Source organism: Mobula hypostoma, chromosome 25, assembly GCF_963921235.1.
Source record: "Mobula hypostoma chromosome 25, sMobHyp1.1, whole genome shotgun sequence".
In the NCBI taxonomy this organism is placed as follows: domain Eukaryota; kingdom Metazoa; phylum Chordata; class Chondrichthyes; order Myliobatiformes; family Myliobatidae; genus Mobula; species Mobula hypostoma.
Window position 1 is genome coordinate 12,181,463 of NC_086121.1, and position 26,466 is coordinate 12,207,928.

The following is a 26,466-nucleotide window of genomic DNA, read 5'->3' on the forward strand; positions in this document are numbered from 1 at the left end:
TGACCTCCTTCGATTTTTACACACAACAGTTGCAAAAAAAACATACAGTGAGTGGCAGTCATGTGGGCAGAAAAACTTTGTTAACAAAGAGGTCAGAGGAGAACCAGATTGGTTCAAGTTAACAGGAAGCTGACAATAACTCAAGTAACTGTGTTACAACAGTGGTGCGCAGAAGAGCATCTCTGAAAGCACAACATATCAAACCTCGCTGTGGATGGGCTACAGTGGCAGAAGACCACGCCAGGTTCCACTCCTGTACCTAATAAAGTGGCAACTGAGTGCATGTTTACTTGCAACTGTTGGTTTCCTCTTTGCTTTGCACAAAATGTCCTTGCTCTTCTGTAGCTTTTGATACTATTGAAGCCACCTACTTAAATAAAGCATGACTTGGCCCATATCATAAATATTAGAAAAATAAAAATAAAATGTTATCTGAAATTACACTAAAACATTTGTACCCAAGTAAAGCAAAGTATTTTAAAAATTAACATGTTTTCCAAATTATTGCTCTTCATTCATAGAAAACAATTAAGTTTTGATTGTGCCACCCACCTGTCTGGACAAGTTTGAAATGATGATGCAATTTCCTCAGTCTCTATCGATGAATGTTCACGATCTTTCAGTGGGTCCAAGCCTATTGTCTTTTACTCTTGCCGCAAGCTGTTCCCTTCTGTCTGACTTCATTCTCTCCCCAGAACTGAATCAGGGTGTTCGCAAGCTCAGAGCCATATATAACCCCGAACATAAATGATGGTTCACATATCCATTACATAAGCATGAATAATTTCTATCCCGATCTCTTAACTCAGAGTATGTACCTTTGTCAATTGCTGTTTTGCTGTTGCTGATTTGATCTGTTGTACTGCTGAACGTTATGGGCATGCTATGCTGTCGCTGGAATGTGTCGTGACACTTGTGGGCTGTCTCCAGCACATTCTTGGTGTGTGTTGGCTGTCCACACAAATGATGCTTTTTGCTATATGTTTCAATATACATGTGATAATCAAATTAATTAATTAATTAATTTCCTTTCTCCAATGGATTACTCTCTGTGCCTCTTTCTTCTTTTCCAAATGCTCTTATAAACCATCTTCTTAATTTATCCCATTATCTTTGTACATGGCCCAAAGTTTATTTATTTAAAGATACAGTGCAAACAGGCCCTTCTGACCCCTCAATCTGCATTGTCTAGCAACCCAAGTCTAATCAGTGGATAATGACCAATTTAACCTACTAACTGGACTGTGGGAGGAAACTGGTGCACTCAGCGGAAACCCATGCACACACAAGGAACACGCAAATCTGCTTACAGAAATGAATGCCGAACTCCAGCACCGAAGCTGTAAGGGCATTGTGCAGCTAGGCTACCGAGTGTGCCCCAAGTTAAACCACTGAAGTACCTCAGTAAAGGTGCAATAGTCATAGAAAAGTACAGCACAAAAAGAGGGCATTCAGCCCATTTTGTCCATGCTGAACCATTTAAACTGCCTACTTCCATCGACCTACATGGAGACCATAGCCTTCCACACCCCTACCATACATGTACTTACCTAACCTTCTCTTGAAAGTTGAAATCAAGCTTGCAGGCACCACTTGTGCTGGTAGCACATTCCACACTTTCATGCTCCTGAGTGAAGAAGTTTCCCCTCATATTCCTCTTAAACTTTGCACCTTTCACCCTTAACCCATGACCACTGGTAAGAGTCCCACCCAACCTCAGTGGAAAAAGCCTGCTTGCATTTACCCTATCTATACCCCTCAATTTTGTATACCTCTGTCAAATCTCCTCTCAATCTTCTATGTTCTAAGGAATAAAGTCTCAACCTATCCAATCTTTATTTATAACTCAGGTCCTCCAGACCTGGCAACATCCTCATAAATTTTCTCTGTACTCTTTCAACCTTATTCACATCTTTTCTGTAGGTAGGTGGACAAAACTGCACACAATACTCCAAATTGGGCCTCACTAATATTTTATACAACTTCAACAAAACATCCCATCTCCTGTACTCTTACTTTGGTTTATGAAGGCCAATGTGCCAAAAGCCTTCTTTACGACCCTATTTACCTGTGATACCACTTTCAATTAATTATGGACATGTATTCCCAGATCCTTTTGTCCTACCACATTATTCAATATCCTACCATTCACTGTGCAAGACCTACCTTGGTTGGTCCTACTGAAGTACAACACCTTGTACTTGTCTGCATTAAATTCCATCTGCCATTTTTCAGTCTATTTTCCCAGCTGGATCAGATCCCACTGCATGCCACGATAGCCTTCCTTGCTGTCCACTACTCCCCCAGTCTTGGTGTCATCCTCAAATTTGATAATCCAGTTAATCACATTATCATCCAGATCACTGATATAGATGACAAACAACAACAGACCCAGCACCTATCCCTGCAGCGCTCCACTAGTCACAGGCCTTCAGTCAGAGAGGCAACCATTTACTACCTCTCTCTGGCTTCTCCCACAAAGCCAACGTCTAATCTAGGCTACCACCTCATCTTAAATGCTGAGCAACTAAATCTTGTTAACTAACCACCCATGTGGGATCTTGTTAAATGCCTTACTAAAATCCATGTACACAGCATCCACTGTCCGGCCTCCTTCAACTTTCCTGGTAACTTCCAAGGAAAAAAACTCTTAAGGTTGGCTAGACATGATCTACCATGCATGAGGCCATGCTGACTATCCTTAATCAGTCTATGTCTATCAAAATACTTATAAATCCAGTTCTTCAGAATATCTTCCAATAACTTCCCCACTAATGATGTCAGACTCACCAGCCTATATTTTTCTGGTTTATTGTTAGCACCTTTCTTGAACAGCAAAACAACTTTGAATATCCTCCAATCCTCTAGAACTTTACCTGTCATTAAGGATGATTTAAATATCTCTTTTAGAGCGCCGGCAATGTCTACACTTGCCTCTTACGGGGTCTGAGGGAACATCTCATCAGGTTCTGGGGATTTATCCACCCCAATTTGCCTCAGGACAGCAAACACCTCCTCCTCTGTAATTTGTATAATGTCCATGAAGTTAATGCCGCTTTGCCTCACTTCTGTAGACCCTATGCCGGTCTCCCGAGCAAATACAGATGCAAAAAAATTATTGAAGCTCTCCCGTATCTCTTATGGCTCCACACACGATTATGATTCTCATCTTCCAGAGGGCCAATTTTGCCTCTTGCAATCCTTTAAAAAACTTTAAGTTGTTCTTGCTAAGTGAATTATTTGTTATTCCTCAAGACTAGCTTAAGAATTTAACTAACAGCTCAAAATAGCTAATGCTTTAATATGTAATAAGGTATCTACATAATTTACCGTACAGCAATAAACTAGAACCATTTGTCAAATGTGGACAGCTGTCTGTGAATGACCCAAATAATGGGATTTATTTGTAGAGGACAGAAAATTGTATTTACTCATCATGACCTTGCAAGGAAATGTATATTCATCTATTGAAAACTCATAGCTATCTTCATTTGGTCAGAGAGAACAGGTGGATAGGATAGCCTAATTTGTTGTAAACATGAAACAAACTGTTACTGCTTTAAGCTATTGGAGTTGAAGTTAAACTCATGTTTGAGAGTGGTGCTACATTGAAGTCCTGCTTGCTTATAAACTTTGGTCTTACATTTCTTGGGATCACACCCAAATATTGTAAAATTGTAAAGCTGTTGATGTCTAACATGCATGGCTTTGATACAACCCAAAATAATCAAAATAACTCAAGGGGCTCACCTGAACTGTTTTGTATCTTTGCATGTTTCATCCAGATAAAGTCATTTTGGATAAAGATCATTCTGTGTGTTTTCCCACCTCTAACCAACAAACAAAAAAAAAACTGGGTATCAGCGTGTTTGCTGACTATAATGTGACTGATTTGCCCTTTCTTCTGCTATGGTGAGGCTATGGAATTCATTAGCCCCATTTACCACACATTGTAATTAGATTGCATTACAGAGGCACCACAGCTGCCTGTGATTAAGGCAATCAATTAAGGATCAGGACTCAATAAATTTGAGCAACATGACATATATGTAGATACATTTTAACATAAACAATTATACAAAAGAGCTGTTGAATAAAATAAATATCATTACTTACCATTTATCATCTGTGCCAACCTACTGTATGTTCTGAAGCCATCACTTGCCCCTTCGTGTCTAATCATATAAAGGCAGAATTTACTTTTTACCTTGCCGGCTGTGGTTAGCGGCATCAGCACCGGATTTTGAGCTGAGTGGTCGCAGATTTGAATCCAACCAGCTCCTTGCACACTTTCCATCTGTGCTGAGTTGAGCATTGAGCAAGCAACCTGGCCTCATAAAAAAAAACTGGACAAAATGCTAAAGAAACAGGAATGCCACCCGATGTGCCATATGGCATAGAGAGCAATAGTATTACTTTTTACCCTCCTGTGTTTATTTAACTTCCTCTTTAACCACATCTGTATTTGTTTCATCTCCTCATTGTGATAGTGAGATTAATTCTCTTTATTTGAAGAACTTTCTCCCAAGGTTCTGATTGAATTTGGCTAAGCTATAGTACTGATGCCCCATTTAGGAAAATATCTTCCCAATAGCTCCTTCATCACAGACATGTTAAAGTCAACATTCCCTATATTTTTTACAACTGCACAGACCAACCATTGCAGGAAATTTTTATATGGCCTAAAAACTGCACAGCACATTAAATGTTTTCTCTTCAGTATATGCATTCTATGAATATTTAGAATGAAAATTGAAAAATCATATACTTTTGATTTTATTTTTAATTGAAGGGCATCATGAAATACAGCACACAAAAGAAAATCTTCCACATTTTGTAAACTTTTTCTCATCTGTGTTTATTAAAAAATCCATTGTCTGTAAACACTGTCCAGATTAATTTTGCATTCAGGTGAAAGTCAAGTCTTAATCCTCATTAGATCACTCAAACGTTCCTCTTTCAGTCTGTCTCTGGATTTACATTTGATTGAATTCATAAGACTGAATCCACGTTTGCAGACAACACTAGAAGCTTGAAATGTTCCAACGATATCAACAAGAATTGACCATTCTTGAAATTCTTTGTTTCCAAGCATGCAATTCACATATCAGTGTCTTAATTGAACCAGTCTTAACTTCATGCTAAATTATATTAGCATTTCAAAATTATATTAACATTATATAAAATAAAATATTAGCTGAATAGCAACAAAGGTTACGTGCACGGGAGCATTTCAGGTACTCTGCACCTGCATACCTGTGCAGCTTAGAGGGAACAGCATTTCAAGTTCCTGCTAAGGCTACCTTCACCTTTATTATTTCAAGGATGATGAGCTTAGCCTGTTGAATCTTTCCCTGATATGCAAACCTTCCAGTCTGCTATCATCCCCTTAATTGACTCAATTTATAACACATGCAAACTAGAACAATGCATAGCACTTGTGCAGTCAAACCCAGAATTCAGTACAAATACTTTACTTTCCATCTCGCCATAAGTAATTCAAAGGTTTTGTTTGTTTTACAATTGTATTACTAATCTACCTTGCGACTTTCATTTATTTGTTTTTCTGTACCTAACTTTTTTTTCAAGACAGCAGTTTAAGTGACTAGGCCAGCGTTGATCATTCATCCCTTACTTCCTTGAGAAGATGGTAGTTAACTACCTACTTAAGTGTTTGTAGTCCTGAAGAAAAGGTTAATAGGTTCTTGATTAGTAAGGACGTTGAAGGTTGTGGAGGCAAAGGTAGGAGAAAAGCACACACAAATGTATTCTGACCATGCACTCATGCAGAATTTTGCAGACACTTTTATTCAACACCAGTAGAGATGGGAGAAAAAATTTAAAGGTAAAATGCTGAATATGGACAAAATACATAAAATCTCCATGCATATAACAAAGGAATGTAATCCTGTTTAGGTGTGAAAAGCTCTTTACAAATTCTGCAGAGGCAAAAATGGAAGAGTTTGCCATATGGATATAGAACAGTGGTGGATGAGATTAAGGGCCACAACAGACCAGAAACAAATTAAAATGTCAGAGAATTTATAAACATAAGAAATAAGACAATTAAACAGATAATAATCAAAATAATTGCCGTATAATAATTATATATTCTAACTGTTTTTACATATGAAGGCAAGCAGAAGAAACAATGCTTTTTAATGGAACTAACAGCTCTTGGAAATTAAAAATACATTCTGGATAGACAGAATAAAATCCTCTAGTATTTCCTAATATGGATCGTTTCTATCCCAGAAGTTTAAAATAAATTAAGATTTGTTATGTATTTAGTCTTTTGGAATACATGACCAATCTCTTTCAGGGAATCAATGGATTAGATATGGGATTATGTTATGTCCATTTAAAAAAATTAAATGCAGATGGTAGTGTTAGACTCACTAGGGTTATTATTAAAGTTAGATACATTTTTATCTTAAATAAAAATATGATTTATATCCCTATCTATAACAAATAGTGCAATCAAATTCTGTGTGTCAGGAAATTTTAGTGGCAATATAATCAGGGAATGGTGGCAAAAAAATGGAAACCATAATCAACAAAACCTGCCACTGGTCTCATCAACGTATGAAAAACTGTTAGGTCCTTAAGACTCTTTCACTGACCACTTACAATACACTCTGGATTCTATCATTGACTTTTTTTTATTATTGCCAAGGTTGGAATAAAACAATTCAGGGTAAAATTTTCAAGGTAAGTTACTTTGAAATTTCTCTCCTAGAACCAACGGAATAACTGATTGTAGACCAGTGACCACTCTAGGAACATCCCAGCAAGGCTGGGATCTAGCCTGTTGAAATATTTCCGACCACTGGACAACCTACTAAAACTCGATCTCACACAACAAAAATCAAGAACAGCAATGTGGTAGAAGGCTAGTGAAAGGAAAGAAGGAACCTATGAAGAGAAACATGGAAACAAATTTGTACATTTTATGATAAAGAGTTGTTTTATTGAGTGGGAGATGGCAGCGTGACGCAGCTCGCAGTGGCCACTCCGGTGGTGATGTCTGTTATCTGTCAAGTAGGGTGCAGTGCACAATCCTGATTAGATGGAGACAGACGTGAGAGCATGGAGGAACATCTGGTGAAACCTCTGAAATGCCAGCTTCACTGCTGCTGCTACTGTGTGATCCAGAATCTCCGGAGGGCAAGGCCCCAAGTCCTTGGCTTTGCTTGTTGCCTGGCAGCCGGGGAGGGATCAAAACGCTCGGCCGAGGATGGCGCTCGGTTTCGGAGGGCTGGTCGGAGGCTCGAAGTTTTCGGTCGGACTCAGAGCCCACTGCGGTCGGGTGCTTCCAATGGTGCAGCATCGGCAAGTTTGTGGCGCTTGGAGGTTCATGGCAGGGAGAGTTTCTCCCTTCTACCGTCTGCATGAAGTGATGAGGCTATCGGAACTTTGAGACTTTTTTTTTACCGTGCTGCTCTTTATCAAATTACGGTATTGCTTTGCACTGTTGTAGCTATATAATTATGTAGTTTAGTCAGTTTTAGTCTTGGGTTGCCTTGTGTTTCTTGTGATATCATTCTGGAGGAACATTGTATCATTTTTTAATGCATGCATTTCTAAATGACAATAAACGAGGACTGAGTGTCCTCATAATCTAATCTAAACCAAAAATGAGATTAATCAACAGCCATGTTAGCATATAAATTTTGTACTAGAAACTTATTTCCCAGCAGTTAATTTGGTACATATTAATTCTTAATGCTTTTGCTGGATTTCCAAATCAAATTACAAATCCTGTAAAGTTATAATTTAAACTAAAATAAATTAAATTTGCAGTTTGTGGTACTTATGATAAAAGTTTATATGTGAGTATTAGCAATATTCACAATTTATTCCCCATGTTAAAATAAAAGTTCAGAGTTCAAAGTACATTTATTATCAAAGTATATATACTATATACAACATTGGGATTTGTCTCCTTCCTTACAAGCAGCCTTCTTCCTTACAAAGAATTCCAAAAGAACTGATAAAAGAGGACTGTCAAACAATGTCAAAAAGAAGCCTGTGAACGCATGCCAGAAGGAATAATTTTAATGAAGGGTCCATTTCCAAACACCATTGTTGCTCATCAATTATTCTCCTGTCTCTATTTTTTCATGAACATGCTTGAGTGCCATTACACCCCTCTTTTCATTACATCAAGCATTTTAACATAGAACAAATAAAATTATCAAATTAAAAAAGCCTTAAGTAATATTTTTACAAACAATGGTATCAAAAATCTGACAAGGCAATAGACCTTGGATGGCATCCCTAAAGAGCGAGCCAGAAGAGAAACCAGCCTGCTTGGCGGGGGGGGGGGGGGCGGGTGCAGAAACAGATTTCTCTTGTCCATTAATTATTTGGATATACATTTCTATAAATATTGACTTCAACTCACACCCCATTTCCTATGAACCAAGATTAAAATATCTTAAGAATTGAAATGCCTCAAAACATGGGTAATTTCCTTGACATTCTATTCTCATAATCTCACCAAAGGTACAGCACCAACCAATATTTAGACATACTATCTGAAGCAGTTCGAAGGAAAATTTCATTTAGTGAGTTTGCTGAAAGAACATTCTGAGCTGGCACTTTACAGAAAGGTGCAGTCCTTTTAAATATTCTTGTTTTCTTAGATCATGTTCATAGGACTGATTCTTAATACCGTCAAGTTCCAGTTCAATCTGCACTCTATGCCTGAAATATTTTTGTAAATCACGTGTTGGCCTCTGCCTCTATCATGGTGGTGCAAGCCTGCCACCATAAAGGCACTAAGTCCACATTATTTTCTTAAGTATACAAAACTAATGAACTATACACCTCGATGCCTCACGCTTAATCCTAGTTCTCAGTTTCTTTAATTCAGTGCTACTTTCATCAATTATTAGTCCATATTCTGCTAAATTCCAAGCTTCTTCATAAAGCTGTTGTTCAAAGTAGCGGAGAGCGCTTTGCTGGAAGTGTTGAGACAAACTAGCCTGTCCTGGCTTACTGGAGATACTAGTTAATGCCAAAGACTTGTCCAACTGTAAGGCCTTTATGTAGTTTTTACAAGCCTCGTCATTTTTCAGTGCAAGAAGCTGGATATGTCCCATAAAGCAATAATCTTCAACCAGGTCTGCAGAGTTTTTGTTAATGCTTCGTTTGATGACCTCTTGTAGGTCCTCTAGTGCCCTCTCATACTGCTTCAGTTTGGTCAGATATATTGCACGAAGACGAATATACTTAGCTTTATTTTTACTTGCAAGAACAGCGAGCGTGTAGTATTTCAGTGCTTTCTCCTCCTGGTTCCCTTTAGCCAAGGCAATGGCCTCCTGTGAAGCTATCTATAAAAGAAAACGGCAAACAAAGCACTATTACTTTCTCACAAAAGAGAATTTATTGACAGGTAAAAGAGGGAAAAAATCCTTTTACTCTGAAGAGGTACCAAGTTAGCTGAGGTAATGGATGAAAAGATCTAGTGGTTATTTTGCCTGCCGCATTTGAAGCCTAGGTGACCATTTAATAATCAGAAAATGCATTGTTTCCTGAAGAGACCACAACGTTGTTTGTAAATAGAATTTTCAACCTGATATATTTGGTGTGATCTTTTTATTACAGATCTTGGTACAAAGAGAAATAATTTAAAAAAAGGTATTTATTTAGCACTGTTTAGATAAGTCAAAATCATTTCCGTGCAGTAAGCCACTTTGAAATATAGTAGAGCATGATCTTGGCAGCAAGCATTCATTCTCAGTAACACCAGACAACAATGCAACAAATAGTTAAGTTTATCTGTGTTTGGAGGAGATATGCTGTGCCAGTAAGGATCTTTTCCAAAGATCTTGCCTTTTTGATGGAAACTTTCCTCCAAACAGGACAAAATTATTCATTCATGCAGCCCTTCCTTGGAATTCTACACTTTCCTACACCCTCCCTTTTCCATGCTGCTGTGGGATGATCACAATGTCAACTTCTCCACTGACATAATCCTGTATAAAATGTTAACAGTGGAGAGATTGTGATCGTCCCACTGTAGCATAGAAAAGGGAGGTTGTAGGAATGTAGTTTTCACTCATCATGACAATACAGTCTGCTACAACATAGCACTATTAAATTCAAGCAGACTTTAAACTGAAGCAATATAAAGATTGTGATTTTACATTCTTCTCACATTAGAATTCTGTTTCAGTCTCAGTAAAGAAACTGGTTTGTTTCTACAGAAAACTAAGACTCTAAGTCCCAAAGTTCCAGGGTAATTAGAACAGCTAGATGTTGCTCCATTAACAATCTAGAAATTTAACTGAAGGTATGCTGATAATGATCAATGAAACACAAAATATTCAGAAGGCAGCACTACGGTAACAGTCTTCTTGAGGTCTATCTACGTGTTCCCCTAGGACAACTGAACAGCAGGGAACCATAGGTGCATCTGTTATCCATTATCCTACAGAGCACAAACTGAATATATAGGAACATGGCTATCAGCACCATCACATAGAGGTCTTTTATACACTTTATAAATCACAAAGTAACCAGCTGCAGCTCTAGTACAATATTTATATTAAGTTAGTTAACCACAGTCTATTACTGCATCAAGTAATTACTGTCCAGGGGCTAATCAATTCTACAAATTTGCATCTTCCTGCCAAAGGATACCATCATGTTTAAAAATTGAAGAGAATAAAGATTACATTTCTCCAAACAAGGCTGACTTTATAATTCTCTTTGTCACTCGTTTTTAATGCTGGGTAGCAATCTGTCTTCGAGTCTTTCAGCAAAATCAGAATCACTTTATTGCTAGCATGTGAAACATACCAAAATTGACTGTGGTTTGGTGCCAAGCATAAAACACAGGATAATACCATAACAGACAACAATAGAAACCAACAGCTAAAAAAACAATTCTGCAAAGAGCCATGAGCAATCAACCATTAGCAGAATGGTCACATGCACAAATAATGATCAAACTTAAATAAATGTGAACATATGAACAGACTCAATAATTATCAATGGAACAAGGAGAGCATGAAGAGTTATAATATTATCCCTGAATGAGTTTTGTTGAGAAGCTGGACAGCTACAGGAAAGAAGCTTTGGAGATGGCTTGTAGTCCTGGTGATGTACTCGTAGCGTCTCCCTTTTGGCAATTTGGTGAATAGGTAACAAGCCAGGTACCTATTCACCAAATAGGTCAGCAATATGTAAACAATTGGTGCCTCAAAATTTAAAATATATAACAGCATCACCAATAATAATGACACAAACAAGAGAAAATCTGCAGATGCTGGAAATCCCAGCATCCCACACAAAATGCTGAAGGAACTCAGCAAGCCAGGCAGCAGTATGGGAAAAAGTAGTCGACGCTTCAGGTTGAAACCCTTCGGCAGGACTGGAGAAAAAAAGCTGAGGAGGAGTAGATTTGAAAGGAGGAGGGGAGGGGAAAAATGCCAGGCGATAGGTGAAACTTGGGGGGAGGGGGAAGAGGGATGAAGCAAAGAGCTAGGAAATTGATTGATGAAAGAGACAGAAGGCTATGGAGGAAAGTAAAAAGGGGGGAGGGGTGGAAGAGCACCAAAGGAAGGCAATGGGTGGGCAAGGAGATAACATAAGAGAGGGACAAGGGGATGGGAAATGGTGAATGGAGGGGGGGGAAAGGAGGCATTACTGGAGGTTTGAGAAATCGATGCTCATGCCATCAGGTTGGAGGCTACCCAAACGGAATATAAGGTGGTGCTGTTCCTCCATCCTAAGTGTGGCCTTATCCCGACAGCGGAGGAGGCCACGGATGGACATATTGGAATGGGAAGTCGAATTAAAATGGGTGGCCACTGGAAGATCCCGCTTGTACTGGTGGATGGAGTGCAGATGCTCGGCGAAGTGTTCTCCCAATCTATATTGGGTCTCACTGATATACAAGAGGCCACACCGGGAGTGCCGAATGCAGTATATGACCCCCAACAGACTCACAGGTGAAATGCTGTCTCACCTGGAAGGACTGCTTAGGGCCCTGACTGGTAGTGAGGGAGGAGGTGTAGTGGCAGGTGTAGCACTTGTTCCGCTAGCAAGGATAAGTGCCAGGAGGGAGATCAGTGGGGAGGGACAAATTGAGAGGGAGTCACATAGGGAGCGAACCCTGTGGAAAGCAGAAAGTGGGGGTGAGGAGCGACAGGAGGGAAAGATGTGTTTGGTGGTGGGATCCAGTTGGAGGTGGCGGCGGTTTCGGAGAATTATGCGCTGGACATTCAGGCTGGTGAGCTGGTAGGTGAGGACAAGACGATAATAATGAAATGACCAAAAAAGAATTAAGTGTAAAATTAGAATTATAATAAATCTTTATTTAAATAGCATAGGCTAGATTGACACTCTTGATAAAATGCACTGCAAGGAGGCTCATTCTCACAGTCTTTTCCTGCATTTATGTTTCTCTTTTAAAAGTTACTACCAATTTTGTTCCCAAGGGCCATTCAGGCTGTGCACTCCAGATCACAAATTTTCAACAGAAATTCCTTGTGAACTCTCAAGGAATATTTCATCTGCAGCTGCAAAGGCTGACCTGAGGTTTCCAGCTTTTGATGTGACTTGAACTATTTTGTTCTTTAAGTGAGCAGGTTAGCCTAGAACTTAATCCATATATTTCTGTCATATATGTTTCAAGATGTTGCACTTGTCTCAGCACTTGCTGTCTGCCCAGGAAGGTCATGGGTAATAATCTCCTATGTATACGTTGGGATCCTTATCAAAATACACTCTTTTCAACTTTACTCTATGACTATGATCTGCAAAAAAAGACAAGATTCACTGGTCTGGAAAATAGCTGATTAGAAAAATTAATGAAGGATGATCATTGTTTCAATGTTTGTACTTAATTGGAAGGGGGCATTAATGTTGTTTTTTTACCTCTGCTTGAGCCATAGAACTGTAAAAGATAGAAACAGGCCCTTCGGACCATTATGCTTATCTATACTAATCCCACTTGCCTGCATTAGTTCCATGAACTTCTACACCCTGCTCATTCAAGTACCTATCAGGCTACCTGTTAAATTTGCACTGATCCTGCCTCCATTGGCAGATTACTCCAAATGCCAATTACTCTTTCTGTAAAATTTTTACTTTTCAGATCTCCTTTGAACCTCCTCCCTCTCACTTTAAACTAACCAATGCATTCTAGTTTTAGACCCTAGAAAATAGGAAATAGACAATGGCTAAGTGTCCTATGCATGCTCTCATCATTTAATATACTTCTCAATCTCCTTTGCCCCTGGGAAAACAGTTCCAGTTTATCCACTCTCTCCTCATAATTTAAACACCTAAACCAGCAGGTCTTTACTGTACCCTCTCTAGCTAAATCAGATCCTACCTACAGAGTGATGACCAGAACTACACACACTATTCTAATGCAGATTAACTAACATTTTGTAGAACAGTAGCATGATATACCAACTCTCATGCTCAATGCATTACGTAAATATGGGAAGCACACCGTATATCTTCCTCACTATCGTGTCTGTGTTCCCCTTGTCAGGTGCACATGTACCTGAGGAAAGTCTCTCTGTTCAACACTCTAAGGGTCTATGTATATCCTGCCCTGGTTTAACTTCCCAAAACCCATCACTTCACATTTGTCTAAATTAAATTCCATCTGTCACTCCATTGCCCACTTTCTCAGCTGATCGTGACCGTGTGTAAACTTGGTCAATCTTCTTAACTGTCCACTACACTTCCAATTTTGATGTCATCTGCAAATTTACTTATCATACCATCAACATTCTCTTCCAAATCATGAACACACAGGATAAGCAACAAAGGACCCAAGTATATGTAAGAAAAACCTATAGCAGGTTTAGAGATTAACCTATAGAGATAACCTATATCTCTTGATGTTTCTCCAGGATCTTGAGATGCCTCCTTTCTGTGTATCTTAGTACTGTGCAATGAAAGAAGTCATCATTATCTAATAAGTCAATGAGCTTGCATTTGGTTCTGATGCTATAAAAATCAAATCCCATTTCCCCAGGTGGCTGTTGACTGTACTGGTAGATTTGCAGAAACACTTATCTTCTGTCTAGGACAACCATGTAAGAAAAGATTTCTGTAATATAAACAATGCAGAACTTTCTTAAGTGTTTCCCAAATAATTTGAACTGTCAGAGCAATAGCTGGTGTAACACCTCAAGTGATCCCAGGCCTGAATAACTACATTATTAATCGAGTGCCAGAATTCAGGTTGCTGGCCTGATGCCTTGTTTTTATTTTTTTTGTGGAACATGAATGTTGATAAAGTTCTTGTTCTACATATTTGGCAAAGAATAGGGTGCCACACTAGAGTCAAGTTTTTTGCTTTATCCTTACCAATGATTCTATTCCAGAAGGATTAGCATCTTTCAATTTAGACAATGAAGCTTTCAAAAATTATCAGTCTATCTTCCTCTGAAATATAGGGCACAACATCAAAGTTAGAATAAAGTTTCTTCTCAATTGCATAGAAATCAAGAGCAAGAGCACATGTAGTGGCTAAAGACATATCAGATGCTCACCAGCCTGAGATGGTAAACTGCGAGGCATTAATTACAGCCAGAAACTCACTTGCCAATCTGAGTCAATTCTAGATTGCAAAAAACAAATTTCCTCAGTTTCCAAAGGTAAATCTGTCATTTTCTTTCTGCCATGCTTGCAGGTCTTATTCAAGGCAACATCATCAGTGCTTTATCTTCCTAGCTCTCGGCATTATTGCTGTACAGCACTCTGGATATATGCCCATGAGGGTCCTGATTTTCAAAGCCCCACAGATGATGACAGTAGAATTAATCTCATTTGGCGTAGCTAACCAGCCAGAAAATAAAATTGAGACTATAGTTAGGGGTAGTTATTTACTACCATACTTCCTTGCAGTCTTCAGAAAGGATCCTGAGGAGACCAGCTCAGTTGCAAATACAGCTACTAACTCACCCCAAATGTTAAGCAAGCTTCCATTGTGGCATTTTGTAATCAGCAACATCTGTACTCTCAAACCTGCTCCAATCACAGCAGATCAATGAAGGTATGAAGAAATGTTTAGAAATGTCAATCCTTTAAAAATGTTGGTGCTTGAGTTTACATGGAGATGCTGCTGTGTACTTACTTTCATATGATTCTCAAGATTAAAGGGCTTTAGTCCAGTGACAAAAAGACCAATAAAATTGTACCTTCATCTACCTTCACAACAATTGAAATTCTGACATTTTCTTATTCTGCCTGTTATTGACAGCGTAGACTTGAGAACCCATTCTTGGGCTGTTACAGTTTGGTCCAGAAATGCTCATTGTCCATTCTCTAGGATAGCTCTACTTAGTTTACTCCATCCCCTGCCAGCTGTGAAAATACTTGGTAGCATCTTTGCCTTCATCGCAATATGTTACTTTTATAAATTGACTCAAATAATGATTTGATATGTTTATGGAAAGTAAAAATCACAACCTACACAAATCATCAAGTATGTTTGCTGTTAAAAAAAAGGCAAATTCCCAATTTGATTCCTTGCAGTGCGTCATTCAACCTACTTCAAAACAATCCTTACCCAAGTTACAAATTAAAATTCAATAGCTAGGATCATGATCTGTTATTTCTACATTCCTTTACAACATTCAAAAGAAAGGATCACACCAACCTTCTTTAATTACACATGCATCACTTGGTTGCTTTCTTTAGGTTTCATTAGTGTTATAGTTGGCGTCAATAGTTTTTATTCTCATTTTTGCACTTTCATAGTCCTCCCAGATACAACTTTCAACACCCCTTCAACAATGCACATTACCTTCATATCATCCATAATGAAAGGGTCAAATTGTTATATTTACTTTAATTGCACCCAGTCTATCATTTTGAAACCTTCCATTAATTGTGTGCCATCAGACTTCTTGACGAACTTCCAGTTTGAAAGCTCAAATAATTTCTTCCAGTTGAAAATTGGCAATAGTTCAAGCCATGTCCTTTGATCACCATTCTCCTTCTCCCTCAATCATAAACTGCTTACCATCAACTTTAACCTGGTTTTAAGCTCATTCCCATCTACTAATAAAAAAAAGTTTTCACAGTACAGCCACCTATGACAAAATCTTTGATTACCTTTCTTTTGGCTTGATGCCCTCATTTTCCTTGCATTCAGCATGGTTTGGGATACATTTCCAGTTTCAAAAAAATGTATATTTTCCTTACAGCAGAGGGGGTTAAGGAGAAATCAGTTCAGTGACGGGGTGAGTAAAGCTGACCCCTCTGGTTCAACAGCCTGATTGTTCAGGGGTAATGATTGTTCCAGAACTTGGTGGTGCGAGTCCCTATACCTTATTCCTGATGGCAACAGCTAAAAGAAAACATGAGCTGGGAGGTGAGGGTCCTTGATGGTGGATGCTGCTTTCCCACAGCAACATTCCAAGTAGATATACTGTACTCAATGATGGGGAGGGCTTTACTCAAGATGGACCGGGCCATATCCACTACCTTTTGTAGGATTTTCCATTCAAGGACACTGGTGTTTCCATACCAGGCTGTGATGCAAACTGTCAATAAACTCTCCAGCACACAATTATAAAAGTTTGTCAAAGTTTCAGATGTCATGCCGAATATTTGGATGTCCTTGCAAACTTCTAAGGAAGTGGAGATGCTGCCATGCTTTCTTTATAGTTGTACTCACATGCTGGGCCCAGGGCAGATCCTCTGAAATGATAACACTGAGAAACTTAAAATTGTTGACCTCTCTGCCTGATTTCCTGAGTAGAACTGGCTCATGGACCTCTGGCTTCCTCCTCCTGAAGTCAATAATCAGCTCCTTGGTCTTGTTAACATTAAGAGGTTGTTATTGTGACACCACTCAGCCAGATTTTCAATCTTCCTTCTATATGCTGATACAAAACCACCTTTATTTCGGCCAATGACAGTGGTGTTGTCAGCAAACTTAAATATGGCATTGGAGATGTGCTTAGCTTCACAGTCATAAGTATAAAGCGAGTACAATGGAAAGCTAGGCACACAGCCTTATGGTGCACCTGTGTTGACGGAAACTGTGTCAATGTTTCATGTCAAGACATTTCATTGAGGTGCTACTCAACTCTGAGTTTCTCCAGCTGACTGTTGCTCCAGATTCCAGCCTCTGCAGTCAGTCAGTATTGAGAAATCCTGAAAGGATGATTGGGGGGGGGGGGGCTTGGCTGTCAAGTAATTTATTCTCTTCTGGGCAGGAAGAATTTTGAAGCTTACTGTTCCATGCTGGGTGCCAGTACTCAACACACACCTACCTGATACTGAAAGTGATGGAGGTCAAATTCATTCTCTGTGAAATAAGCAACACACATCAAAGTTGCTGGTGAACGCAGCAGGCCAAGCAGCATCTGTAGGAAGAGGTGCAGTCGATGTTTCAGGCCGAGACCCTTCGTCAGGACTAACTGAAGGAAGAGTGAGTAAGGGATTTGAAAGTTGGAGGGGGAGGGGGAGATCCTAACGACCACGGACACCTTCACAGCGATTGCGCAACCACCAACTGCGACACCAGCCTTGAACTCCAGGCCGTGTCTTCAAGTGCTGCTGTTGTGACTCCTGTCTCCCCTTCCCCCACCAATACTCTGCAATCCCGTCTCCCTCAGATCCCATAGTCAGCTCCTGGGTACTCAGAGGCTCCATCTTCCTCTCACCCCAACCCTCCCCTCTCCACTGACACCCCCAGCCTCCCCGCTCCTCCCTCTGATCCCAGCTCTCAAGATTCCAGCCTTGAACTGCAGGCCGGGTCTTTATGTGCTGCTGTTGTGACTCCCGTCTCCCCTTCCCCCACCAATACTCTGCAATCCCGTCTCCCTCAGATCCCACCGTCAGCTCCTGGGCCCTCGGAGGCTCCACCTTCCTCTCACCCCAACCCTCCCCTCTCCACTGACACCCCCAGCCTCCCCCCCTCTGATCCCAGCTCTCATCCGTGCCGGGTCTTTACCATCCCCTCCGACCTTCAACTGTCGGAGGCAGAACGCTCTCGGTAAGGGCCTCACCTTTGTCCCCCTTCGCCCACACCTCAGCGAGTTCCGTGTTCACCACGATGCGGAACTTTTCTTCCGCCGTCTCCGTCTCCGAGCCGACTTCTTCGGCAAGGACTCTTCCACCCCCACCGATGACTCCTTCTCCCGTCTTCAACACTCCTCTTCTTCATGGACACCCCGCTCTGGTCTTCTGCCTGCTCTGGATCTCTTTATTGCTAACTGCCGACGGGACATCAACCGTCTCGACTTTACCGCACCTTGTCCCCATTCCAACCTCACTCCTCCGGAACGCTCTGCTCTCCACTCCCTCCGCACTAATCCTAACCTTATTATTAAACCCGCCGATAAGGGGGGTGCTGTTGTAGTCTGGTGTACTGACCTCTACCTTGCCGAGGCACAGCGACAACTCGCGGATACCTCCTCTTATTTACCCCTCGATCGTGACCCCACTAAGGAGCACCAGGCCATTGTCTCCCACACCATCACCGACTTTATCCGCTCAGGGGATCTCCCATCCACTGCTACCAACCTTATAGTTCCCACACCCCGCACTTCCCGTTTCTACCTCCTACCCAAGATCCACAAACCTGCCTGTCCTGGCCGACCTATTGTCTCAGCTTGCTCCTGCCCCACCGAACTCATTTCTGCATACCTCGACACTGTTTTATCACCCCTTGTTCAATCCCTTCCGACCTATGTTCGTGACACTTCTCACGCTCTTACACTTTTCGATGATTTTAAGTTCCCTGGCCCCCACCGCTTTATTTTCACTATGGATGTCCAGTCCTTATATATTTCCATCCCCCATCAGGAAGGTCTCAAAGCTCTACGCTTCTTTTTGGATTCCAGACCTAATCAGTTCCCCTCTACCACCACTCTGCTCCGTCTAGCGGAATTAGTCCTTACTCTTAATAATTTCTCCTTTGGCTCCTCCCATTTCCTCCAAACTAAAGGTGTAGCTATGGGCACCCGTATGGGTCCTAGCTATGCCTGCCTTTTTGTTGGGTTTGTGGAACAATCTATGTTCCGTGCCTATTCTGGTATCTGTCCCCCACTTTTGCTTCGCTACATCGACGACTGCATTGGCACTGCTTCCTGCACGCATGCAGAACTCGTTGACTTTATTAACTTTGCCTCCAACTTTCACCCTGCCCTCAAGTTTACCTGGTCCATTTCCGACACCTCCCTCCCCTTTCTAGATCTTTCTGTCTCTGCCTCTGGAGACAGCTTATCCACTGATGTCTACTATAAGCCTACTGACTCTCACAGCTATCTGGACTATTCCTCTTCTCACCCTGTCTCTTGCAAAAACGCCATCCCCTTCTCGCAATTCCTCCGTCTCCGCCGCATCTGCTCTCAGGATGAGGCTTTTCATTCTAGGACAAGGGAGATGTCTTCCTTTTTTAAAGAAAGGGGCTTCCCTTCCTCCACTATCAACTCTGCTCTTAAACGCATCTCCCCCATTTCACGTACACCTGCTCTCACTCCATCCTCCCGCCACCCCACTAGGAATAGGGTTCCCCTGGTCCTCACCTACCACCCCACCAGCCTCCGGGTCCAACATATTATTCTCCGTAACTTCCGCCACCTCCAATGGGATCCCACCACTAAGCACATCTTTCCCTCCCCCCCCCTGCATTCCGCAGGGATCGCTCCCTACACAACTCCCTTGTCCATTCGTCCCCCCCATCCCTCCCCACTGATCTCCCTCCTGGCACTTATCCGTGTAAGCGGAACAAGTGCTACACATGCCCTTACACTTCCTCCCTTACCACCATTCAGGGCCCCAAACAGTCCTTCCAGGTGAGGCAACACTTCACCTGTGAGTCGACTGGGGTGATATACTGCGTCCGGTGCTCCTGATGTGGTCTTTTATATATTGGCGAGACCTGACGCAGACTGGGAGACCGCTTTGCTGAACATCTACGCTCTGTCCGCCAGAGAAAGCAGGATCTCCCAGTGGCCACACATTTTAATTCCACATCCCATTCCCATTCTGACATGTCTATCCACGGCCTCCTCTACTGTAAAGATGAAGCCACACTCAGGTTGGAGGAACAACACCTTATATTCCGTCTGGGTAGCCTCCAACCTGATGGCATGAACATCGACTTCTCTAACTTCCACTAAGGCCCCATCTCCCCCTCGTACCCCATCTGTTACTCATTTTTATGCACTCATTCTTTCTCTCACTCTCCTTTTTCTCCCTCTGTCCCTCTGAATATACCTCTTGCCCATCCTCTGGGTCCCCCCGCCCCTTGTCTTTCTTCCTGGACCTCCTGTCCCATGATCCTCTCGTATCCCCTTTTGCCTATCACCTGTCCAGCTCTTGGCTCTATCCCTCCCCCTCCTGTCTTCTCCTATCATTTTGGATCTCCCCCTCCCCCTCCAACTTTCAAATCCCTTACTCACTCTTCCTTCAGTTAGTCCTGACGAAGGGTCTCGGCCTGAAACGTCGACTGCACCTCTTCCTACAGATGCTGCTTGGCCTGCTGCGTTCACCAGCAACTTTGATGTGTGTTGCTTGAATTTCCAGCATCTGCAGAATTCCTGTTCTCTGTGAAATAAGACTGTTTATAAACATAATTATAATTCATGGTTATACCCCAAATATTACAACTGAACTAGAGTTCTGCAGTAACAATTCTACATAACTGCATATTTGCAGTGAAAAAATTGAGCTGACAATTTGGAAAATAAAAACTGTAGAGATTAAAAATTAGAAATAAAAATAGAAAATGCTGTTGTAGAAAAAGAAATGCAGTTAATGTTTTAGGGTAAAGATCCTTTGTTAGAATTGGGAAACTGATAAAACAGGCTGGTTTTAAGTTGTAGCAAATATGGCAGGTGAAATGAATAGGACAAAGGAAATATCCCTGACGGAGTAAGGGCAAGGTTGCTGTACGGAAATCCAGCCAAGGGATTAATGGTGGGAGTTAGGAAGGGAGAAAATTAGCAAATACAGTGGATTCTGGTTAATTGGCTAATGGTTACTGGGGACAGCCACTTATCTGGGGCAACTTTTAAAAAACAAAATCTAATCGAGAAAATAGCCAGGATTCCCTTTGTTCATTTGGGACACTAGGCCGCTTAATAGGAAACTGTAGATGAATTCCTCCGTAAATAACTATTAAGAACTAAAACATAGTTTTACAGTACTGTGGTAGCATTGATTGTGTTCTAATTTATTTTTGTTTTATTTAATACACAATTAAGTGGTAGCTTGCCTTTCTTATACCTTTTAACTATTTCCATGAAACTCTGGCCAACTGGGGCAATCTGTCAATTGGGCCAAAATGCAATTGTCCCAATTAACTGGAATTTACTGTTCTATGAAACGGTTAAAGATTTTGAATACTACCAAAGAGACTTAAACATTGTGAAGTGCATGGCTGTAGGACAAGCTCAGTAGTTTGGATTATGTTTATGGAGAGGGAAAAACTGAGCCAATATTGCACATAGATGACTTACAACAACTGAGCTGTTGACAAGTCTGCAGTAAGGTTCCAATATTGGAGTCACAATTCTCAGGTCTATTCTCAAGCTAGCTAAGCTTCCTACTGAGAACAAGAACTTGTGAGTTTACTACATATTTCATGATCAATGGTCCATGGGGAAAGCACAAAAACACGGATACCAAAATCAGTGGCAGATGTTCCTGTGGTGTCAAAAGTTAGCTCTCATGTGTTAATCTTTATTAAACTGTTTCACATCAGTATTTTAAGCCATTAGAAATACTTTAAGGGTAATATTTCTGTTCCTTATTGATACAAAATATTGAAATAAACTTGAGTTGCCTTAAAAATCCAATCTTCCTTCAATCTCAGCAATGTTTAACATCTACAAGATTACCATTCCCTTAAGATATGGAATAGTTCTCCAGATAAACATCTTATATTATATAAGAAACAGAAATCATATTTATGCAATTATGGTTGAAGAGTGTTCTAGTTTTATTTTATTGCTAAGATAAATATCTAGTTGTTTTAGGTAATGGCTTAACTCCAGATTAACAAGTGTCAACTGATAAATAGTAGTGGAGAGAACAGCACACCAGGCACCTCTGACATCTGCCATCTACAGTTCAAGTATTAAGGACAAGGAATTAAATAAATTTTCCCTACTTTCTTTCCATCTACCCTTCCCACCAACTTGAGAAACATTTAATAACAAAAAAAAAGAAAAACAAATTCAATTTACTATATACACAACTGGCTCAAACATAACATTCTTGACTTTCAACACATTGAGGGCCCAGCAGCTCCCTTTGATAAACACCCTGTTCATTTTTACCTAATGACTAACATTCCTTCAACCAAGTGCAAAGTAATCAATACCATCACTGAGACAACTACTTATAAACTACCACCCCAGCTGTAAAGGGAAAGGAAGCCTAGAATATATTTTAACACAGCTTCAGAGGTGGAAAAGCAAAAACAATTGATGCAATCTAATAATAGAATATAGCTCTTAAAGAGTTACCAACTATGGAAAACAAATCTATGCCAGCATTTCCATTAAGGCACCGAGCTACTATGCTAGATAATGCACTTTTCATTATTTCTGTTCATTACAAGTTGTTAACAGAAAGCATTGCAATGAGTGCAAAAATAAAAGCAATTCATTTTAAGGTTAAAGCACCAGCTTCAGACTTTATAAAGCTGGCCTCATGTTTTTTTTTGTATTTGTGCTCAATGTCACGATAAAACAACATGCAAGATGGGTTTCTTGACAATATAGTCTGGAAGAGTTTTCTGCTAGTTACTGGATTAAACATTACCTGAAGCTGTTACTTAGTCAATCTAATTCGAAGACTGGATTTCGTGAAAAAGAAGAAAATGTTTTCAGAAAGAGCTCAGAGATGTATATGATTGGCAATATGGCAATATTTCCATTATATAATCTTAATTTTGGAATGGCTTGTAGGATTCCTATTTAATGCAGGAAAAAAATTCTAAAAGCAAAAGGATATGGTTACCTTAGTGGCACAATGGAAAACAAGTCATTTGACTGACATGATTAAATGTAAAAAAAAGTCTTTTGCCCGTCTCCATTTTCCTTGTTCTCTAATGTGCAGAAAGTAGAACATTGCTCTGCTTGATTTGATATGTCAAATTATCAATATTCTTCAAAGATTATCATTCAATGCCATCAGTCTTGCCCATGGAGACTATTTAATTGGTTACTGGTAATTAGCTCAAGCAGTTTGTTCAGTTTCAAAAGCCTTAAGCTTAGCCCCTCAAAAAAAAACAAAAAAAGCAGAGCACGAGCCAGTCAATTAGTCCCTTACAACCCTTCAACAGAAGAATTAACTTCTCATCTTAGACTTACAGTATATGGCTAATCCCTTTATTCTACAACTATCCTGGTTAGAAAAAAAACATTCTCAGCACCCAACTTGTCAATTTTTCTCAAGCTCACATTTCAAAATAATAATAATATTTTCCTATTAAGTGTATGGCCAATGTGCAAAAATCTATCTTCAAAAATGAATAACTTCATCCGTGGAATCTCAAATTTAAGGTTGTATCAGTATTACAGTGATAAAGGAAATTACAGAGGCATGAGAGAGATGTTGGCCAGAATTGATTGGAAAGAACACAAACTAGAGAAAATCTGCAGATGTTGAAAATCCAGGCAATACACAAAAAATGCTGGAGGAACTCAGCAGGCCAGGCAACATCGATGGAAAAAGAATACAGTTGACGTTTTGGGCCAAGACCCTTCAGCAGGACTCGCAGGATGATGACAGGGCAGCAATGGCTGGAATTTCTGGAAGCAATTCGGAAGGCAAAGGATATATACATCTCCCAAAGAGGAAGAAGTATTCTGTAGGAAAGAGGACACAACCGTGGCTTTCCTTCCTTTCTTTTAAAAAAAATTATTTTTATTTCGATAAGGTATTCACAAGTAATACACAAACTTTTCTTTACATATATAACCTTTTCCATTTTTATGTGAGTAAATTTACATTAATTTGTACATTCACAAGTGCACATTGAGATAATATAGAAAAATAATTAGGCACTCAAATAGATGTTTATGTGCAATTGTAATTCCACTCGATTAAACTAAATAATGATAATAGTTGTTATAAAAATATTAACAATAGTGGTTGAATACTAATTTCCATGTATCTCTTCTGGTCCATTTCTTTCTGGTCCAAAATTTCCCAGTTCTTTTCTTTACTTGTGCTATTTCAACATTTTTCAAAAAAAAACAGTAAGCGTTCGAGCCAAGGGTGCTTATGTTTAACACTATTACTATGTTGGTGAGACAAACGGTATAAACCATTAGGAGAGTCATCTAAAGTCTGCTCGCTCTGGGGTTATAAATTCAATCCATTTATTCCAAATTTGATAAAATGTTTCCTTTTGAATTCTCAGAGAGTAGGTCATCTTTTCCATTTTAAATATTTCCAAAATGATTTCATGCCAATCCTCTAATGTAGGTGATGTTGGATTTAACCACTTTCTGGTGATTGATTTCTTACTTGCCACTAAAAGGGCCTGCAGCAGCTTTATATCTTTCTTCTGTTCCAAAAACAATACATGCCCCAAGTAGAGAGTCTCAAAGTTCAGAGGTATCTGAGTCTTAAGTACCTTAACTAATGTTCTGTGAATACCTTCCCAATATAAACTTAATTTAGGGCAATCCCAAAAAATATGGAAATAATTTGCCTCCTTGGAGTCACACCTTCTCCAACATGCCACGTTTGTGTCTTTGTATTTTTCCTGGTATGAGGTCTTGAAGTATCGTATAATATTTTTCCAACAATGTTCTCTCCAAATCAAAGAGTTAGTTGAAGACCACTGGAAGCTGCATATTTTCTCCCAAGCCTCCTCTGAAAGTACCAACCCCGCTTCTTTCCCCTACTTCTCTTTAATATACAATGTGTTTTCATTTTTGGCATGAGAAATTGATTTACTTGGTATTACAACCGTGGCTTTCAAGAGAAGTCAAAACCAACATAAAAGCTGAAGAGGGGGCATATAATGGGGCAAAAATAGTGGGAAGGTAGAGGAGTGGGAAGCTTTTAAAAACAAACAGTAGGCAACTAAAACAGTCATTATATATCAATGATTTGGATGATGGAATTGATGGCTTTGTTGCAGTTTACAGATGATGTGAAGATAAGTGGAGAGGCCGGTAATTTGAGGAAGTAGAGAGGCTGCAGAAGGACTTGGACAGATTAGGAGAATGGGCAAAGAAATGGCAGATGGAATACTGTGTTGGGAACGGCAGGGTCATGCACTTAAGTACAAGAAATGAAAGGGCTGACTATTTTCAAAATGGAGAGAAAATACAGAAAACTGAGGTGCCAAAGGGACTTGGGAGTCCTTGTGCAGGGTTCCCTAAAGGTTAATTTGCAGGTTGAGTCTGTGGTGAGGAAGGCAAATGCAATGGTAGCATTCATTTCAAGATGTCTAGAGTATGAAAGAAAGGATGTAGTGTTGAGACTTTATAAAGCACTGGTGAGGCCTCATGGAGTATTATGAGCAGGTTTGGGGTCCCTATCTTAGAAAGGATGTGCTGAAACTGGAGGGGTTCACAAGATGATTCCAGGATTGCATGGCATGTCATATGAAGAGTGTTTGATAGCTCTGGACCTATATTCACTAGGATTCAGAAGAATGAGGGGTGACCTCATTGAAACTTATCAAATTGTGAAAGGCCTTGGGTGGAAGTGGAGAGGATGTTTCTCACAGTGAGAATCCAAGACCAGAGGACACAGACTCAGAATAGAGGGACATCCACATAGAACAGAGAAGAGGAGGAATTTCTCTAGTCAGAATAGTGAATCTGTGGAATTCTTTACCACATGCAGCTGAGGAGGCCAAATCTTCAAGTATGTTTAATATAGAGATTGATAGGGTCTTAATTGATCAGGGCATGAAGGGCATGACCTTAATTGCTTTTGCTAAAATACCAGCCTTCAGTACCTCTTAATATACAGATTATCAGAATCAGGTTTATTATCACCAGCATGTGACGTGAAATTTGTTAACTTAGCAACAGCAGTTCAGTGCAATACATAATCTAGCAGAGGAAGAAAAAAATGACAATAATAACAATAATAAGTAAAATAAAACAATAATAAATAACAAGTAAATCAATTACATATATTGAATAGATTTTTTAAAAATGTGCAAAAGCAGAAATACTGTGTATTAGAAAAAGTGAGGTAGTGTCCAAAGCTTCAATGTCCATTTAGGAATCGGATGGCAGAAGGGAAGAAGCTGTTCCTGAATCGCTGAGTGTGTGCCTTCAGGCTTCTGTATCTCCTACCTGATGGTAACAGTGAGAAAAGGGCATGCCCTGGGTGCTAGAGGTCCTTAATAATGGAGGAGGGGAGGAGAAGATGGCAGTGCAACGCAATGCACGCGGCCGCTCCGAAATGATATTGTATTTGTAAGTAGGTACCGTGCACAATCCTGATTTGATGGAGACAGACGTGAGAAGCATGGAGGAACGTCTG

The 26,466-nt window shown here is 40.1% G+C and overlaps 2 protein-coding genes and 1 long non-coding RNA gene across 4 annotated transcripts in view; 1 reads left to right on the forward strand and 2 right to left on the reverse strand.

Annotated features, from left to right (window-relative positions):
* mmel1 (membrane metallo-endopeptidase-like 1) overlaps positions 1–804 on the reverse strand; it is a 144,321-nt gene extending 143,517 nt beyond the window's left edge. The window contains exon 1 of the mRNA XM_063033037.1: positions 553–804. The gene's annotated coding sequence lies outside the window, so the exon portion shown is untranslated. The remainder of the gene's footprint in view (positions 1–552) is intronic.
* The window catches only part of LOC134337792 (uncharacterized), a 129,733-nt gene that overhangs the window by 35,768 nt on the left and 67,499 nt on the right, over positions 1–26,466 (forward strand). The gene's annotated exons all lie outside the window — the stretch shown is intronic.
* ttc34 (tetratricopeptide repeat domain 34) overlaps positions 7,904–26,466 on the reverse strand; it is an 81,176-nt gene continuing 62,613 nt past the window's right edge. Inside the window, exons 8-9 of one of the 2 annotated variants that reach the window (XR_010016068.1) lie at positions 14,344–14,421; positions 9,309–9,338 (exon numbers count right to left, since the gene is read on the reverse strand). Coding sequence is in view for 1 of the 2 variants with exons in the window: in XM_063033033.1 (XP_062889103.1) it covers positions 8,817–9,338 (522 nt within the window). In the remaining variant the exon portion in view is untranslated. Of the gene's footprint in view, positions 9,339–14,343; positions 14,422–26,466 lie in introns of both variants that reach the window. The other variant, XM_063033033.1, reaches the window with a different exon arrangement.